Source organism: Amphibalanus amphitrite, unplaced genomic scaffold (genome assembly GCF_019059575.1).
Source record: "Amphibalanus amphitrite isolate SeventyFive unplaced genomic scaffold, NRLGWU_Aamphi_draft 000970F_arrow, whole genome shotgun sequence".
Lineage (NCBI taxonomy): Eukaryota > Metazoa > Arthropoda > Thecostraca > Balanomorpha > Balanidae > Amphibalanus > Amphibalanus amphitrite.
The window spans coordinates 142,251-161,705 of record NW_024882464.1 but is presented as its reverse complement, the minus strand read 5'-3'; the positions used below and the strand labels follow the sequence as shown (position 1 = coordinate 161,705).

Here is a 19,455-nt window from a genome sequence, read left to right as displayed (position 1 = left end):
GCATGCAAACGTCGCAATATGAGGTGCTCATACCCAATCTGAAGCTGCTAGAATGTTGCCATTGTGGCATCGTCAATTGCTAGGCTTACCGCGGTTTCGAGCTACAAATCATAGGTGCGATTTCCCCTTATCACATAAAGCTCCAGAAATACGTATTTGTACGACAGGCTGCACAAAATAATTGCGGCTCACATTCCATTTCGTTCAATGGGCCGCTCACGCATTCCGAGTAGTCGTGCCGCCCCTCCCCTGCGCCGGCCTCCGTGCGCCATCTCTCGCCGAACGGCGGACTGGGACGGTCTCTCTCTGACAGACCATGTGCCGCAGTCCCCTGTCGGCGCCCAGTGCACGGCGCCACCCGCCGCCACGCCGCTACATTCCAGCAGCGATACGTCATCGTACGCATCCCTGCCCCACCTCGCCACCATTCCTGTGCCACGCCCATTCCGCCACTTCCCCTCCCCTTGCCTCCCCTTCTCGCCACTATTCGCAGTTCACACACTGGTCGACCGCGTGGCCTGACCGAGCCATTGTGGCCACCTGTGATGGACGATACTCGAGAGACGGACGATACTCGGCAGCCCCGGCGGCCGACAGGAGGTGCGCCAGGCACGCAGACAGGATGCGAGTAAAACAACGTGGTGTCGCCGGCGGCGCCGTTCGGCGAAGCTGAGTCAGGTGCCGCACTCGGTTGCCGGGTGCACCTCTGCGTTCCGGCGGGGATTGAGCGAACGGCGCGGGCGGCACCTGCTGATGACTGCCGCTGTGCTAGCCGCTGCCACTGCCGTTGTCACCGCCGCAGCTGCCCAGCAGGCTGGCATCAAAGGCACCTCTGTCGAGTGTCAGTCCTGACCGCCCCCCCCCCCCCCACCCATCAGATCTTAAAAACGAAGCAAGATAGCGACAAGCGGTAAACGGCTTGGGATATGCACGGACAAGGTCTACAATTTTTACTCAGGTCATTTTCAGGTCAGATCAAAGATGACGTCACAGGGGTAAAAAAGTCAAAATGGCGGTGCTAGAAATGTTTTTTTTTTCGAATAACTTTCGAAGGAGCCAAGCTAGGAGCTAACTAATGGCACTATCAATCATATATAGGTGATCTTGAAAGGTCAAGGTCAAAGGTTGACCTCAGGTCACGTGACCTCAAGGTCATCATGTATATCATTCGATGCGCCTTGATGAGCTGAACACACACTGAGACCATCCGCACGGCTGCATCTCGTTCCTGTAAGGAGTTATTGTAAAAAAAAAATTGGTAGCCTTGATGACGTCATATAACCTTACAGCTGCCCAAGAGCAAAACAGGCCTCAAGGTAGGCAAGGTTGATCGTATATGCAGTGATTCATCATGGTATATTGGGCCATTCCAAATCAAAATGGCCTGTAGTGGAAAAAAACAGGGGGTTGATTTTTCCCCCATTGACTTGTAATGGGGAGGTCAAGAAGTTGACCTGACCTTAGGTCATCGACATAAAAATTCCCAGGGACCCAGATGCACAAATAGTAGCTTTGGATGACTTCATTACATCCTACGACTTTCAAAGGCCTCCTTCATCTACTGTAGCTCTGACACGGTGACAAAGTTGCAAAAAAGTGATTTGAGGTTGGTTCATTCGAAGTGATCTGGTGACCTGACCTTGAATGGTAGGTTTAAACTTGCACATAATGAGTAAAATTGATGAGGGAAAATTAATGCCAAAACCGTTAATAGCGGTTTTACCGCCATTACGAAAACCCTCAGGGGTGGGGGTGGAGCGGCTAACCATGCCCCCCCCCCCCGTCGGTTCGCCGGTTAAGTTATCACTTTTATTGCCTAGGTGTAGGTACCTATTTTTTTTTTATTCGAATCGGTACTAAGGCTAAGAGCGTACCGTAAATATTGCAATTTGCATGGCATTGCAGCTCTCCAGCTGTAGGGCATAACTTTTTGCGACGTATTTTTTTGTAACGGTTTTCATTCACTTAAAGTGACCATCCCACCTTGTTGAGTTGAGATAGCCAAATTGGGGTCCCTGGCTTGCACTTACCGGTTTGAGGACTCAACATCGAGAACTGCTTTAATTTGGAAATATCTAATTTCAAACTTGAAGTTTTCAGGTTCTATGGGGCTAATGCGTTTCAATGCCCTCTTAGAATTTGTGACGTCAGCGGACATCTAACGGTTTTAGATCTTATACTAAAACCATCGGTAAAATGTGGTGGTATACATAGGCGGCGGAACGTGGGGGGGGGGGGCACCGGGACACTGTGCCCCCTTGATTTTGACACTTTAACATTAGCCCTATGGGCGTTGCATGGAAAGATTGGGCCCAAAAGTCGGCAGTGCCCCCCCTTGATTGAAGGTGTTCCGCCGCTACTGGTGGTATATATTGCTTTGCGCGCAACATCTGCCGTACTCTTAGGATGCCAAATTATTGCTTCCAAATGACGTCGTAGCCGCATGGGTGTCCATTTCCGCCAAGTCGGGGGTGCCCGAGCTCTCCAAATTCCCCGCCGGCTCGGCCGGCTTGGCTTTGGAGCCTCAACAGACCGCGCGGGTCAAGGTCACCGCTAGGGCGGCGGCGGATTTGCTGCGCCCGGGCACCCCCAACTCGGTAGAAATCGACACCTATAGTCGTAGGAACGCGTATTTACAAGTTGCAACCGAACTCCGCTGTAGCGGTAGGGACAGCGGAGGTCCCAATTCCAAAAAGTACCTAAACAAAGGTAAAAGTATAAATTCTTATGTCTTGAAACCACTAAATATTTTTCGGTGACATTTGGTAGATGTTCATTTTTATATTTTTGAGCCACGGGATATCACTTTTATGCCAATTCATGAACATTTTTTTTAAGGAGGGTTATTTTAAACCAGCCCATACCAGCGCCTTTTTAACTTTTTTGCGGGTTTGCGTTTTTTGCGTAATGTCGTTTCAAGAAAAAAGTTAAAAATAATATAACTTTTACATTAGCTATATGCCGAAGTTAATATAAATCTCAAATTAACTTAAACTTAATATAAAAATAATTATCACAAAAACGTAATAGGTAGGTCGGTCCTATCGTTTGTTTTTAAAACGATATTTGCAAAACCCGCATCCCCTCCCCGCAAAGAAAAAAAAAAGCACGGAGAAAACGCATAGTGTAGCCAGGCCTTTAGACCTACACGTCAATATGATGACTTATTATGACCTACATAGGTATATGACCCAACTACCGTACTGTAACACAGAGGTGAATAAAACTCAAAAGCTGTCACCTACGCGATGTCTAGCTGTCGGCAATTTTTCACAAGTCATCTTGAAACAGAAGGTACCATTTTTTGCCGTTTTCTCATCACCTTTGAGGCCAAAAAAGTAAATTTTAAATGAGGCTAGAATGTTAGAAATAAACTGATCTTTCAAATTTCAGACTCTGGGCATCACAACGCATCACCATATTTCAATAGTTACACAACAAAAAATAAATCACTATCACTAAACTTACCTATAGGTCTGATCGACTTCCTATAGCTCGTCCTGGCTTCCTGATCCAGTTCAATCAGAACTCACGAAAGGATTGTCAGTTGTCACTGATTCACTTGTCTTTGCTTCAGTAGTCAAGACCAATTATCAACGCTCCTACCAAGTTTCTAGGACCGAAGGTCATGGACCTCGCACCAGTTGTGGCCCAGATGTGACGTCCCCCGTCCCAGTCGCCCGGTCCCTCCCTACTCCGTCGGCGGCCAAGGCCGCGTCGGTCCCCGCCTCCGCTCAACCGGCGACGAGCGGGGACGAGCTGTCGCGCTGTCGCCGTTTTTCCTGCGTTGTCTATGGCGCTTCACAACGCACCGGCTGTCGCACCGGAGGGATTTTTCAGCCCCAGCTGTCTACAAAGAGACGACGCTGTTAAATTTTTGTGCCGTGGTTCATAGTGGTCTTCTATGGGAAGGCAGCTCTGATTGTAGGGGAAACGGCCTAGTTATCTACTTTAAATGCATCAACTGAGATGCTCGAATCTGTCTGTTTATTCCTATGGCTGTCGCCTACGCACGCAGGCGAGTAGCAGGGTTTTTTCACCTCTGCTGTAACAACCAGGGCTGCGGAGTCGGAGTCGGAGTCGGAGTTGGAGTCGGTCGGAGTCGACAGTTCTGACCGGAGTCGGAGTCGGAGTCGGAGTCGATTTTGGAAACCGGAGCCGGAGTCGGAGTCGGAGTCACCGACAAATTCATCGACTCCGCAGACCTGGCAGGGCTGCGGAGTCGGGAGTCGGAGTTGGAGTCGGTCGGAGTCGATAGTTCTGCCCGGAGTCGGAGTTGGAGTCAGAGTTGGTTTTTGGAAGCCGGTGTCGGAGTCGGAGTCGGAGTCACTGAAAATCCATCGACTCCGCAGCCCTGGTAACAACAACGGTATTGTAACATCATCATGGGTCTTTTACCTACTCTTGATCATGGGTAAAGTTTTCCCCAAGATTACTTTACTTAGTTTTCCCTACCATGCCAGCTTCCCTTCACCAGCATCGTATAGTGCTTCCATATGAATGCAGGAACATCAACAAAAATAGGCGCACATGAGACAAAGATGAATTTCGATAGCACGCACGTGTTAATATAGAATTATAGCAATGGTATATAACCGGTAAAACCAAGGCCCTATATACTGGTAAAACCATTGAATAATCTCTTGTGTTTGATGCGAAAGTATTATCAAGGCCCTCTAACCAGTATTATTACAGAGGTCGAATTCAAGATCCTTGGCACCTGCTTGATGTACTGAAACAACATTCCAAGTAACATCTTGATCAGGTGAGGCATCAACAGTTCAAGTTACAGTGACGACCAATGGCGGTAGGGTAGGACGTAGGTAACTATAGGTAACAGTTTTTTTTTTTGCAAAAGGTGTTTGGCTTCAAGTGCATTATCGAAGCTCTCACGTGAGTTTGGCGACTTCCGTGTCTGGCTAAGAATTCATTACTCTAAAAATGATCAATTTCAAATTGTGCTTGGTAAATACATGGACTTCAAAAGCTAAGAAGACGTCACTGGTGGTAGCTGGCACCCAATGTCCGTACAAAGTCTTTAAGTGCCAACAAATTTTGGGAAAACTTCGTTTCTTACTGTTTCCGAGGCCCAAATCGAGTAAGCAGTTCTTTTGGTATAAGTAAACTTGGCGTCCCAGGAAGATACCAGATACAATTGGGCATTGTAGGTTGTAGGTTTGTAGGGTAGGTTGTAGGTTGTAGGTAGGGCTAGGTCAGGTCAGGTTAGGTTTGTTTTGGTCTACATATCTCCGTCGTCCCAATCTGGCATCTTCCTGGGACACCAGGCTTAGTTGTAAATGTTGTCAGGTTCAGTTTTTGCCCGTTTCGCTGGCTAAAACACATGCTTAGTTGAATGACGTACTTGGAGGCGTTGGAGCCAAACACCTTTTGAAAACACCTATAACTTACAACACTGCAAAGTGCAAGGGGTTTACATCACTCAACTTGAGTTCTATAATTGGTCTAATTTTCTGTGTTTGGGGAGAATGAGTTGAATAATTAGAAAATTCCACTTGTTTCTATTCTTTTTACAGACCTACCATATGGCCTGGGTTTTGATTGGCTGAAGCTTCAGTCTTGTGTTGTCACAAATTTTGAGTGATCTAGCTATTTGTGTCTCCAGAGGTGTTATATAATTCTGCAACTTTATGGATGCTCTTTAGGTTCCCAGACCCTATGTGAAGCCCATGTGATGGCTGTGCTGTGGAACAAGTTGACAATTCATATGTGGCAAAATTATAACAGTTTCACATAATCCTAAGCTGCAAGATTTTGATGGCTTGATGCTGAGTGCCCAATTCATGCTGCTCTGGTGAGGAATGACTAGTTCTGTTTGCTGAAGAAGCTCAGATCCAAGTGATAATTTTCCAGCAGGTAAGCTTCTGTACTATGACTGATTGCAGATGTGATATTGAATAGTTCACACAAAATCACACTTTTTTAGGCTACCAAATTGACCCACTTTCAATTTAATCTACCAGATCTAAGAGCCAGGGCCCAGGAGCCTCACTGGCATTTGCAGAGGCTGGACCTCCTTGAAATTTTTCCTGTATTGTAGCTGTCTACGTATGAGGTGTGTATTTTTATTCCTAACTCCCAAATCCTAAAACTGTGGCTGAGCTATTGGTTAGTATGCTTCACAAAGAGCAGCTATGTTTCTCATTGTAGATTGACAAAATCAAGGCAATATTTGTGCAAGTGTGATAGACCTACTTTCTTACAGGTCATGTGATGTCATGGAAGAGTCAACAGCAGGTTTTGGGCCATGGGTATCAATTTATTTTGGAAAAGTATCTGTGTAAGGTAGTGAAAACATATTAGCATGACCATCCTAACAGTACCAAATCGATTGATGTGCCACATGACCTTTTCTAGTGAGGCCATGACCTTGACCTGAGGCCTTCAACTGAGGTTAAATTTACATATGATATGACCTTTAATGATAAATGTTAGACCTGTTATCTGGCATGCCTTAGTGACGGACACATATGATGGCATTTGATTACATAGGTAATGATGGCAAAATTGATGATGCAAAAGCATTGCTCCCAAACTTATTGCAAAACAATATTTTAGGCTAAAAATGTACATTTAACCTTCCAGGCGGTGGGGGGGGGGGGCATTTTTTGCCCCCTTTAGTTTTTTCAATATATCTCGAGAACCGCTGCGCCGATCGTCACCAAACTTTCAGTACCCTCCCGGGAGCAGCTAGCGCACATGGTGACCAAAATTTTTTCCAAAGGCTATGATAGGTTGGCCGCTAATGACGTCAGAGTGACGTCATTTTTGCCATTTTCGACCCAAAAAAAGGTTTTGCGGGAAGAGCTGTCAGGCCTACAGCTTTAGAGATACAGAAAAAATGTTTCACACATAAAAGGTGTGAAATCAAAAGGGCTACAAAACTGCTATTTCGGTTTTTCGAATTTTTTGGATTTTGACCTCCAAAAATCAAAAAATAGATTTTTTGATTATAATAGCCAAAAAATCCAAAAAGTTTTTTGAATTTCGAAAAAAACGGAATATACGTGATAGTCCCTACCGCCTTCTATCTACATACCAAATTTGAGATCGATACCTCTTTTTTTTGACCAAGGTATAGCGAAAAAACTGTTCAAAATTGATGACGTCAAATTTTCAAACTCAATTTTTAGCAATTCTAGACCTCGTAGCGCAAAACAAAGACCACCATTAGACTCCCCGTGACGAGCTGCATCGAATCGATACCCATTTTATGCAAAAATATCAACTTTAAAATTTGTCCTTTTTTGACCTGACCTTGATCTGACCTCCACCAGAAAGTGACCTAAACCGTACCTGATGGTCTTATAACCAACACCATTGAGTTGGAAATGAAAAACTGGCCATAAAACATGCATCGCATAACCTTAGTAAAGTTGGGCTCATGTGGTGACCCTTGGTGACCTTTGGTGACCTGACCTGTGACCTGACCTGGTATGACCAGTGACCTCTAATAGCAACATATGTACTAGACAACTGACGCTTTATCGCTGATTTTCGACAAAATGCGTTTTACTCGGTGTTATAGCGCTTTCCCTAGAAGCCCCGTGAACGGTGAAACATTTTATCTTTGACCTGACCTGTGACGTCATCGGTGACCCCGAGGTCAATGAAATTTGGTTTCCTTCGACAAATTTGACAGGGCTATCGAACGCCGTTTGAATTTTCCGGATTCGTCCAGTAGTTTCGGAGATACGGCGGGGGGGGGGGCAAAAAAATGCCCCCCCCACCGCGCGGAAGGTGGCTGGTAGGCCCACCGCCTGCCGGGTTAATACATTTTGTCTATGAAGTCTGAAGGCCACCATGTTCCCTGTCAAGATAATACACATGCACTATTCAGTACAGGTGTACTTCCTGTTCATGCTTATTGTATGGTTTACACCATAACTAGTGTGCATTTAGGCTTACCAAGTGAATATAGCTAAAATTTTGTAGACACCCATTTTTCTCCACTATTGTGAAGAAATGGCATCATATGTTTCTGATATCCTGAATGAACTATATCAAGACTGAAATGGTGATTTATATGATACACCTTTGTCTGGAAGTCAAAGTTTTGGAAAAAGATAGGTATCTCGAAAAGGTACTTGAATTTCAAGATTTATCCTATGCCCTGGTGTCAGCCTCAGTCAACTACAGCCAAGTAATACTGCAATGCACCATGGTAAATACGGAGCTCGGTGGAGTCAAACATTTTCCCGAAAATTTTCCCAATTTTGACATATTTTCACAAATCGGGTTATAACTCGTGAACCGAATGAGATACAGTCTAGCGGTAAAGGCTGCCCCACACTGGAACTCGCATGCGGGTTGCGAGTTTTTGGGTTTTCGGGTTTCTTCAAAATCAAATGATAAAATCTAAGCTGATTGACCCACACTACCATCTAACAAGCGTGTCTGCATGTTTTTAGCTTGCGAGCGACCTTGTGCGAGCTTTGCGAGGTTTGCGGGTTTTTCTTTGGAGTCGAATTTTGGTTCGTTGCGCTGGTATTTCGACTACATGTAATTTTCTGAAGGTGTACCGGCTTCATTGCATTCATAAAGTTACCATAAGGGAACGGTCTAATCACTCTATGAATTAGTATTATGCCCGCAAACTCAAAACCCGCAAACTCGCAACCCGCATGCGAGGTCCAGTGTGGGGCGGCCTTAAGACGCATTCGATAGCTCTCTTGCAAAGCTCTCTCGCGAACTCGCTTTCATATTTGATATCAGTGCAACGCTTTGGCGCACGAGGGCTAAAACCACTTGAATAAACGAAAAAAAATATTTCACCAAAACAATTTCCTAAAATAACTTTAGACTCATTCAATGTATTGCATTTATTTTTGCATCGTCATTTTTTTTTCTCATCAAGACGCGTCGAACTCGAATGAACTGTGATATGACCTAACAATGTCAAACTTCAAAGTTGACCTCAGGTCAAGGTCATGACCTGACCGGAAAAGACTACATTGCATATCAGTCGATACGCATTGATCAGTTGAACACATTTCAGGTGCTCTCATCGCTCTACCATGTCGCCAACAAAAGTGATTGTGGAAAAACTGTTGTTAAGCCTTTTATGATCTAACATGACCTTTCAAGTGACCGCTGGCCATCAACTGCATTCTGCGAATTGCATATTGGCAGAAATGTTATGATTCTATTTTTTCTGGCGGTTTTGTCGTGTATCTCCATGGCAGGGGCATTTATACTTTTCCTCAATCTCCATTGCTTTATAATGGCGAGGTCACAAATGAAACCCTTAGGTCACTGCCATAAAACCGAGGCGTACGACTTGCTGGAACTGATGCTCCCATGCAATACGCTGAGTTTCAAGCTTCATAGGGGAGTGAATGTATGCTGTCTGTTGTAGAAATGACTGGATCACACTTTCCTAGAGGCATTGCTACTTATTTTGTTACTTATTTTGACCTAGTGATCTAACCCTAGCTTATCTAAGGCCAAGATTTTCACACACAGTGCAAACTTGGTGTGTGATAAACTATGCAAAGTGTACCGACGCTACGACTTAAGCACCGCTGTTTGCTCTTTGCGCGTGAAAAAAACTGGATAGTGTCGCCAAATACCTTATGAGTTATGATCACGTCCCCCTCCCCACCAGGGTGAAGTCTATCGAATATCGATGGAATATCACTCTAAAAAGAAAAGTTGATTAGACAATACGATTGCACTTGCTCTATAAGTGGCGCATCACCTGCTTTGTAGAAATGTGCATCGGTCAAAATCGTTTTTAACGATTATTTTGTCATAGAAACTAAGTTTCACGTAATATTGCCTTATTCGGGCTTAAATTGGACACCAACCTGTGATAGGTGACTATTGGCGAACCAATTGCGTATAGCAACATGCATACTATATGTATTTTGCAAATTTAGGATGATGACTCGCGGATACAGCACTGCAGTCTTCATTCCATGTCAACTGTACGGGGTGAACACTTACGTCATATAGATCTGCTAAACCGTGACACGAGCTTAAGCTTATAGTCACTGAGGCGGGCGAGCTTTGGCCGTTATATAACAGATAGCGTGATAGGTCGTTATGAACCGGTAGCCAGGAGGCTACTGAAGGCGATCTTTAGCGGAACTGGTCATATCTCACTCTCGAACTGCAAATAAAATGGACGATAATCCACACTTCTTTTTTCCTCCGTTTTTGGCAAGCTTCACCATTCGTTTCCGCGTTTGGTGGATGATACAACCTTACACATAATATTCAGTAACTATTCTGCGGGCCCTTTAACCGTTTTTGGAGTTTGCTTTTGAGTTTAACTGAGAAAGACGGCATTATACTTGGCTCAAATTGCTCTCAATATGTCCATACAATCGAAAATCGTAGTTCTCCAATTGCATGTTAATGTAATCTGCCTTTATCCACACATCCTATCAACTGTTCAACCGGGCGTGCGATGACGGGGTACACCATTTAATTACCGATATCGAGCTTCCTAAACCAGACAGATTCTGCGCAATAACCTATAGCTGCGGAAATGCTTTTTGCAATTCACTGTACCATATCGTGCAGTGCTCGTCCTGTCCCCTTTGACCAGCATGTGCCAGCTAAGGAGAATAATCCCTGACTGCATACTCAAGTCGTGTTATCGCGGGGCCTCTTGGGGCCCGTTAAGGGTTGAGGAAGGTAACGATCACTGTCACACCATGCAGGGTGCGGCTGACGTGTTCGCCGACTGTCGGAGCTGGAGCTATTGGGCAGCTGATTTCATCATCCATGTCAGAGGATTTTGACTTACTCTATCTGGGCTGCCAGCCTTTTATCAAAGGTATTCTTTTTCACATCTTCGTAATTCGGGTGAAATACGAAATACAACTGGCATTTCTTTTTATTATATCTTTGTGTCGTATGAATTGTGGTCGTTGAAGCTTGATAATTGGCTTGTTTTATAAGGACTGGGTTTTACTTCTTTTCACGATTGGCGCTGTTTGCTGTTCCATTTTTTTTAGGCGTGTGAAATAACTTTTTTTCAAGGAAAACTTCAATGTTTCAATTGATAAAAACGAACTTTGTGTGCTTACTGCTTATAGCCACCCATCGACCAAGTACGGTCTATTTACCCGTTTGCAAAGTTGCGGTTGCAAGCCTGAGTATTTCTTTTTGTCTAGAAAGGTTCTGTGCTATTCACTGGTCAGTGTTAAATGATACATCATAATTTTCATTTGTGCCTGACACGAAACGCTCGTCGTCTTTGTACTGGATCGGTAAAATAGTGAAATCTAGGCTCGTGCAGATCTGCATTTTCTAATAAAGGTTTTATTTCTTCTCAATTATTTGGCAGAATCATTTATCTAATTTATATTTTTAGAAAAGCTGACAGGGTGAACTATCAACTAGGTCACGTCCAGGAGTCCAGGACCTGTCAAGTGGGGAAAATGTAGAGGAGAACTGGTACTGTAAAAGAAACGTTATAAATTTGTTCAAGCTGAGATGCAATGGCGCAATTTGAAGTAAAAGCGATTTTAGAACTGACAAAAGAAAATCACTTCGATTATCGTTTTTACACTCGACTCGATATCGCTGAAGGTTTGGGAACGTGTTTGCCGGAGGGAGATCTTGTCCACGACTAGGACACGCTGTCTCAATTCTCCCCATTTTTTTTCTTCAATTGTCCCCTTCACAAAATAAACGTTGAAAACATAGAAATGCTGATTTCGTTAACTAGCAACCGGAATAGAAACCCGCTTGGTGGTGACGCCCACAAACTAATTTTGTGCTAAATTGCGCAAAAAGCAATGGTTTCTCTGACCTGTCGGCGAGATAATGAAGCTCAACGCCGCCTTTTATCCGTGGAGGTATTTGGAGGTATTCTGAGATTCCTGACTTTTTGAAGTTCAAATCGAAAGTTTCTTGCTTTTTTTTTGGTAATTGCTCATTTCTGTGAGACATCCTGTTTGACTAATTTTTACTTGGCAGTACCGCTTTATGCTTCGTCTAAAAAGTTTCCTAATCATTGCAGCCTTCTTAGGATGATGCATGTATAACATGCTCATATTTGAGCTTGTGGCAATCAAGATGTCATGTCCTTTTACAAGGCTGTCGGAATTCTAGGAAGGGCCGTTGGAATGGCGTCTTTCTGTCTGCATATAGAGGTAAAGGTGAGCTATCTTGGCCAGAACCTGTAGCCTGCTTTGGCGATGGTCGCGTTGAACATTGTGCTTACACTGAAAAGTTTGGTTTTACATTCATTTTGAGGCGAATGTCCGGTCTTACCGCATAGTCGGATCTCTTTCTTTATCATATCTCGAGATATTCATAGGCTTTTGACGTCCGCAAAATATGCTGGGTTTTGACGTCTGCAAAAGATGCGAACAGCTTATTAAAAAAAAAGAAATCTGCTCGTTCTAGGTAAGCTTTGCTGCATTGCTTTTTTTTTACTATTTTCAGCGTCGTTTCATAATCAACTGAGACGTAAATATAGTGAATCATGCTGGCGGCGCTGTTCATTTGGGTTAACAGCAGGTCCTCACAGACGCCATACAGGACCACTCTTCAATGCCTCATTGCTCGGCAGACCCAGCTCTGCATCCATACCGAACAGGATCACCGATCTCAGTCCCGCATATTCCTTCGGGCAACGACGCTCAGAGATATGCCTGCGGTCAGCGTGTCACCTCGTGTCAGCCAGCACTCGCCGTCGCTACTGGCCCTGACACGGCCCTGACACGGCCCTGACACGACGACACCCGCCCTAACGCTTCCCATTTCGCGGTACGCTGCGGTGACGGGCCGCCGCTACTGACCGCCGCGCCGGCCCGCCGCTACTCCGAATAATGGTTTGCCGAGTTGGCTGCGATATGCTGGGTACTTTCTCGGGAATCCTGTTACGAACCGAGTTTTGCCGGCACCCTTGTGGATGACCGCTGGTATTAGCTCGGTTTAGGGCGATCATCGCGCACATGGTGCGGTTAAATACCCCTTCACTCAGAGTTACCGCACATACTGGGGTTCACCAGTTCCATTTCTAGGCCCACGGCTTGTGTGCTTTCGAATGGCACGCGATCTAATACATTTACTTTCTATGGGAAACGTTAAATAAAGAACGGCTTTGAGGAAAATGTTTTGTTTAATTTCCAGGATTCGTTTTTTACGTAACAGTAGGTATTGGAAGGATCATGAATACTATTTACGTCATTTCCGGAGGGTTTATGTTTGACCAAACTTTGCCGGTGGTTGCAGCACCACCCACACGATTTGTGGTTGGCACGAATGGGCCTGAAGAGGCCGATCTGATTCTTATCAAATATACCTACCCGGTCTGATTCTTGTCAAATATGCCAGCGCGTATGGTGTAGTCTCTACGACATGGATTATATTGAAATGCAAAATGCGAACATAGCGCATTTTCTCGAATAAATTCAAATAAGAGTTTGTAGCATCACCGTTGTCACAATTATCATCCAAATAAATACAGATATGTAAGAAAATATGAAACCAGAACTTGATTCAAAATGGTAGTGTATTCTTTCTTTGGTCTGCGCCTGGCAAAAGATAGAACGACTCGTATGTGAAGCGAGAGAGCGAACTTCGAGAAGAAGAAAGCCAGGTACATTGATCGCTGGATCAGAACCCAGGCACTTGCAAATTATTTTTTGGTTGTCATTTGCCATGTCAATTTATTGTTATTCAATATTCATCTCTCCTTATTCAAAAGATCTCCTTATTCATCTCTCATTATTCAAAAAGGGTTGACAAAGATCTGTGATCGAATATATCCGAATTTTGCTAATTTGTCATTTTTATTCAGATTATATTGAGGATTCGGTCAATCAAATATGCTCATAATCATCATGATGATATTCCTCACGACGCTTAACTCTCCTTATTCAGTGTGAACTGTGTGCTAACACTGCAGATTCACCTACATCGTATTTCGAAATCCACCGCGGGTCACAAAACGTCCATGTAACGAGCTGCAGGGTCCTGCCACTGGCCGACCTGACGACCAGGATGGAACTGTGCCGCCTGCCGGATGTATTCTGAATGCCGTTACGCCCCCGGTCGAACCGATCATTGTCCGCTGTGCAAATATTGACTGGACTGACCAGGTCGGTCCGAAATACATCGGGCGGGCGGGTGACGCGAACCCCTGAACGGCGAACGCGGCGACAGCGCCGGTGGCTTCTTTGGACGCTCGGGTGACCGGGTCTCCTGACCACAGGTCGACTTACAGAGCTCCATGGGCTCACCATAGAGAACGCCGACTTTCTGATAGTGCAGTTTTCCTTGATGAGTTTGATGACGATGACTTGGATGATAGGATGCTAGATGACTTGCCGGGCACATCGACCGCAGAAGAAAGACGTCATCGCCGAATATGTCGTGTTCGAGATGAGGAAGCCAGCGGACAGAGCATAGGACATTCGAGAGGAACGCCCTCCAAGAGTCCAGACCACTGCATGTTGATGGTGATCTGCAAATCTGGACTAAACGTCCTTGTGTTTTCTTTACTGTCTAGGGCTGACATTTCAGACATTTACTTCGTGTTTCCTTGACTGCCATGAAAGCCGACATGGATTACAATGAGAACGAACCTAGTGTCCTAGTTCCCGACGGCACCTGCTCTGTTCCCTCGGCTGCCACAGAAAACAGGCAGACAGTTCTGATGTTATCACCAGCCACATCTTGTTTATTGTGTCAACTCTCATTAAACTTCTGTCTATAACGTATTAAAAAGACTAGAAGACATGCGAAAAACAACAAAACAAACAAACAGGATATTCGATGTCTGATCAGGCAAATATTTTAGTACCATACTATGGCTCTGCGACTATTTCTTCAGAAGGTATTTGTGGAAAACGTGGAATTTGAGGTCATTAACCCGACCTTTGAGGTCACGGATTAACAAGGGGTAGTAAATCGCATGCCATTATTGTTCTCGGCTGGCACCAGGCTTGCTTTTTCCGCAATGATCTAGCTGATGTAGTGCCTCGATCTAGCTATCTTACTTAGGACCCAACTCGAAGAACCCAAGGTCAATGAAACTACAGCATGTTTGATGTGCAAAAACTTTTTATTGTCTCCTAAGAGCAGATAAATGTCTGAACTGAATTTGTCTGACCCTTCATCTGCGCTCCGCTGTTCAATCGCCAAAAACCATTGCAGGCCCGGTGATGGCGGCTGTCTGCCTGGAGAGCGGATCGGACGCCGATGCCTGGCGGCGTTTCCTAGACGATGCGGTCCGCTTCCTCCAGATGTACGCCCACCTGACCGACGCGTTTATTCTGGTAAGCTCCCGCGCTTGTTTCTTTGTGCTGGATGCGTATGAACGCACCGAATAAGTTGTTACTTGCTCATAAAGACTTTTTTGCTCTCCTTAAATCGCCTAATAAATAAATAAGAATAAGCGACGAACCCAAATGCTAAATTGCATGACAGAAGCAACTTGGAGAACACTATGAACCACGGCATTGCTGGGTTCTCTTTACTATAGATGCGAATTAAATGACATGTTTTTCTTTAACTCTCAAACGCTTATTAGATAAAGGGGTTAACCGACGCGGTATACCACAGAGCGGTATTTCGGTTCGTAGCCGGTCGTGGGTCACTTGATAGTGATGTTACAATCTCCCTGAAAGACTGGGGCTGTCTGCGGGCCACACTGAGGATGTGATCACCTCGTCCGAGCGGTGGGCGGGGTGCCCGCAGGGCTGTAATGAGCGGCGCCGTATAGGTCACCCTTACACCCACCTCAGCACACGGGCACTTTGAGATGTGTTGACGCATGTACCGTCGCCGGCTTTATTGCGCGGTGGGCGGCACCCAGGCTTCAGGGAAACGTAACAGTGGTTACGGGGCACCTACTTCGTTGAAGAGTCATTAAAGCCTGTGTAAGCTCATGCTAGATAAGGTTATGCAGATGTCGAAACGCTCTCTTGTTTACCTATCTCTCATAAGCGAATGGCCTGGCAACACTAAACCTGGCGCCTTCACTGTATCAATTGTCTACATGTTCTCAGCAGTCAGCACATCAATCCAGATAGAATCTGTCGTTTTTTATTTAGGAGTGGAGTGCAATGGTGATGCTTATTGCTTATTGATGCGTTGTATTGTAGTGTCCTTTCGTTGCTCGGTGATATCGTATGCTTTGTTTACTTTCCGCCAGGACTTTTTCGTGGAAGATCTGTGGAACAGCCTTCCGGAGCAGTGGCGGCCAATTCTGGACTCGTGGTCGGCCGAGACACTGTCATTTTTCATCACCTTGGACCAGCCCGGATGTGATGTCAATAGGTAACTACGCCAACTTTTTGAAATAACAAGAGGTAACAGTCCGTCCAGAAAGCATCATTTCTCGGCACGATGTCATCCAGTTACAGGAATTAAAAAAGAAACTGCGCTATTCAGACAAATCAGGCGCTAGTAGCCAGTTGGGTTGTGCTGCCGAACAGTTTTCATCAATGCAACAAAGTGCTATCAATACATGTTGGCCTTTATTTGGTTCACTTATCTATCGATGTCTAGACGAAGGCATTTGTGGGTCTTTGTTTAGCTCTGGCTTCAGCATTGCTTGCAGAGACTTACATAATGACATCCACCATAACTGTCACTTTGCGTTGACATTGTACCTTGTTTTTCTGTTTCCTATATCTGTTTAACCTCTAGTCAACAAGCTGTTGACGTATCGTCCCCCGATGAACCAGGTCGGCGACTGTCGTTTGTTCTTACCCTGTGAGTCATTCTGGCCTCTTTCCCAGGTGCGCTGGCCTAAAAAATAGTCACAGACATCGTGTCTGCTCACACTGATGTATCAGAGCTGTATCATGCAACACTCGTGTAATCCTTGCTCGCGGTGGGCGGCGCCTTGTGCCGCCCTTTGTAACGGCGACGCTGGTCCTTTGGTACATCTGGCACGGCTAGCTTGTGTGAGCCGCGCTCAGATTTAGATGGCGGGGATGTGCGCTTTAAATCGGTCGCGGACTGTGCTTTCCGTGGCAGGGTCGGCGTTGTGCAGATTTCGTGGCCTCACCCAACAAACAAACTCGCGAGCGGTCCTCAAAATCGCCGCCCAAATTAAAGATAAGTATTCACTAGCGACTTGCAGGTGTGGAATGACAAAGTATTCAGAACACTTGTTGCTAGGAGCACTCAACCTGTGGCCAAATATGAATTGGACTAAACACGCAGAAGATGAATTTTTCGCAATTGGCGGGTATAATTTACAGCCAAAGTTTGCTTTCGATTGGAGTTATTCTAAATTCATTAGAACCCTAAACGTGACAGGCAGTAATTTAGTGATGGTCTGACACGAAAAGTTTGGTTAGGAACATAAGCACAATGTATATGCGTAGTTAAAAATCGTCCATGCACAGACGAAAATAGCCGACTAATCGTTTACTTCTGTGGGTGAACAGCGACGTCAATCGACCGCGTCCTTGGTGAGGCCATCCGGTTTCCATATGGTATCGCACTATCCTGGACTATTTCAGTGTAGCGCAGAAGTTACAAATTGAGGTGGATTTGTGACCGGCCGCTGAAGGCCTCAGATCCGACCCATCGGTGATTCGTACTTCTGAAATTGACGTTGAAGAGATGCTGAAGTGCGGGGCTGGTGTACAAGGTAAAGTTAGCGAGAATAGAGTAGGCAATCGGAAGTTAAGCACATGCATTAAGGAATCAGAATGGTAGTGTCGCGGCGGGACGTGCGAGCGGCACATGTTTTTTTGCGATATACGTGTCTCATTCATCGTCTATTTATAGTCTTCGTCGGTTAAAAATTTTATTTCCTTCTGCCCGACAAGCAAGAGATGCTGACTGAAGCGCATTTTTGTAACGTAGGATTCTTGTGTTTTCACATCAGAAGATGACACAAGACTTGTAAACGACATGGTGGTTATGTTGTAGTTATTTGTTTTTGTTGGACGTCCCTTTACCAGGAGCATGAGTTGGGTGTCAACCTGTCCTATGATATCCTGGATTTCGTTGTACGCTTGTCTCCCACGTCTTCGTACTCACAAGATGACTGTATGCGCAATCCGAGAAGCAAGCTAACCACTACTTCCCTATACCCGAAGCTGACTCATAATATCACGGTTTTGTCAGCAACTTCCACGGCTCAAGGCTGTGTTGCGCAGTCTCAGCACAAATGCTTGAGCCTTGCTCTTTTACGAACGTCCTTAAAGCCAGTTGTACACCTTATCATGACTCGGAACATCTTAAAGGGCGGATCTACATACGCGGATCTACAGCCTGGCTGTTACAACAGATTGAACCGATTAAGGCGAACACCCCACCTCAAGCATGTTACCGCGATTGGAAGTGCTTTCGAAGGTTCCAAAGGCTTTACTTCAATATTCTGCCAGCAAACTTAGTTTCCATGGATAACATTGCACATCCACGAGTAAGATATACGAGGTAATGTCGTGCACGAGCAAAAAGCGATCATGTCGGGAAACTCATATTTCCATAATGTATGCCGCGAAAAGGGTATGAGTCATGGGATAGGTAAACGCTACGCATTGATTCCTTTTTCGGTTTTGGTTTTGGATTGTTTCTTAACTTCAGTCGATCCAATCACATCAGGTACATATCGATCTATGCTGCTCTTTTGCTACATTTATGGTGGCTGCGTTTTTAGTTACGAATCTAACAGGCGATGTGGCCGGCTGACAGCGGTGCCCATTCCTGCAGGTGCTGGCCGCCGGGGGAGCCGCCGCCGCTCTCCCTGCTGGCGTTCCGTGCCTCGTGCCGGGCGCTGTCGTTACCCCGCCGGCCAGTCGCCTCTCCCGCGCCTGTGGCTGAGTTCCTTCATCGCTGCGCACCGGCCGGCAGCCCCGCCGAGCCCCCAGCCGCCGAACAGTGGCCACAGGACGCGGCGGCGGAGCTGACACCTGGCGGCGGCCAGCTGAAGCTGCTGCAGCACGTCTTTCGCCGCCACGTGAAGCCCAAGAAGCAGCACGAGCTGCGGCGACTGGCGCGGCTCGTGGAGCTGACGGAGCCGCGACTCGTGGTCGACCTGGGCTCCGGGCGCGGCCACCTGTCGCGCTACCTGGCCTACGGCAGCCGCCTGCCCATCGTCTGCCTCGAGTGTAACGACGAGTTTGTCGCAGGAGCCAGGTGCGTGCAAACTAATGTGCCTTGGAGGTGTATGCAAAGGGTGGAGATTGTGGGTGGGGGGGGGGGGGTTGAATTGCTTTTCTATTTCCTTCGTAATGGCGTAAGTTCAAATGTCGTACTATGACGACACTATAATCACTGATGAAAAGACTAACAGCATAGGTGGATCTTTGTGCCGAGTTGGGGGTCCCCGAGCTCTACCAATTCCACGCCGGCTTGGCTTTGGAGACGCAACAGACGGCGGAGGTCAAGGTCACCGCTAGGGCGGCGGCGAATTTGCCGCGCATGGGCGCCCTCAGCTCGGCACAAAGTTCCACCTGTGATTAACAGCTTTATATACTAGCCATTGACGTACCTAATTGGGGT

At 45.9% G+C, this 19,455-nt stretch overlaps 1 protein-coding gene across 3 annotated transcripts in view; it reads left to right on the top strand.

The window, feature by feature from the left end:
* The first annotated feature begins 4,564 nt into the window (after window positions 1-4,564).
* Window positions 4,565-19,455, top strand: part of LOC122368714 (protein RRNAD1-like) — a 55,126-nt gene continuing 40,235 nt past the window's right edge. Inside the window, exons 1-4 of one of the 3 annotated variants that reach the window (XM_043342921.1) lie at window positions 4,565-4,765; window positions 15,142-15,263; window positions 16,142-16,266; window positions 18,664-19,089. In XM_043342921.1, coding sequence (XP_043198856.1) covers window positions 15,150-15,263; window positions 16,142-16,266; window positions 18,664-19,089 — 665 coding nt within the window. In that variant the 5' untranslated portion in view covers window positions 4,565-4,765; window positions 15,142-15,149. Of the gene's footprint in view, window positions 4,766-12,058; window positions 12,135-14,094; window positions 14,445-15,141; window positions 15,264-16,141; window positions 16,267-18,663; window positions 19,090-19,455 lie in introns of those variants that run through there. The other 2 variants (XM_043342923.1, XM_043342922.1) reach the window with 2 other exon arrangements.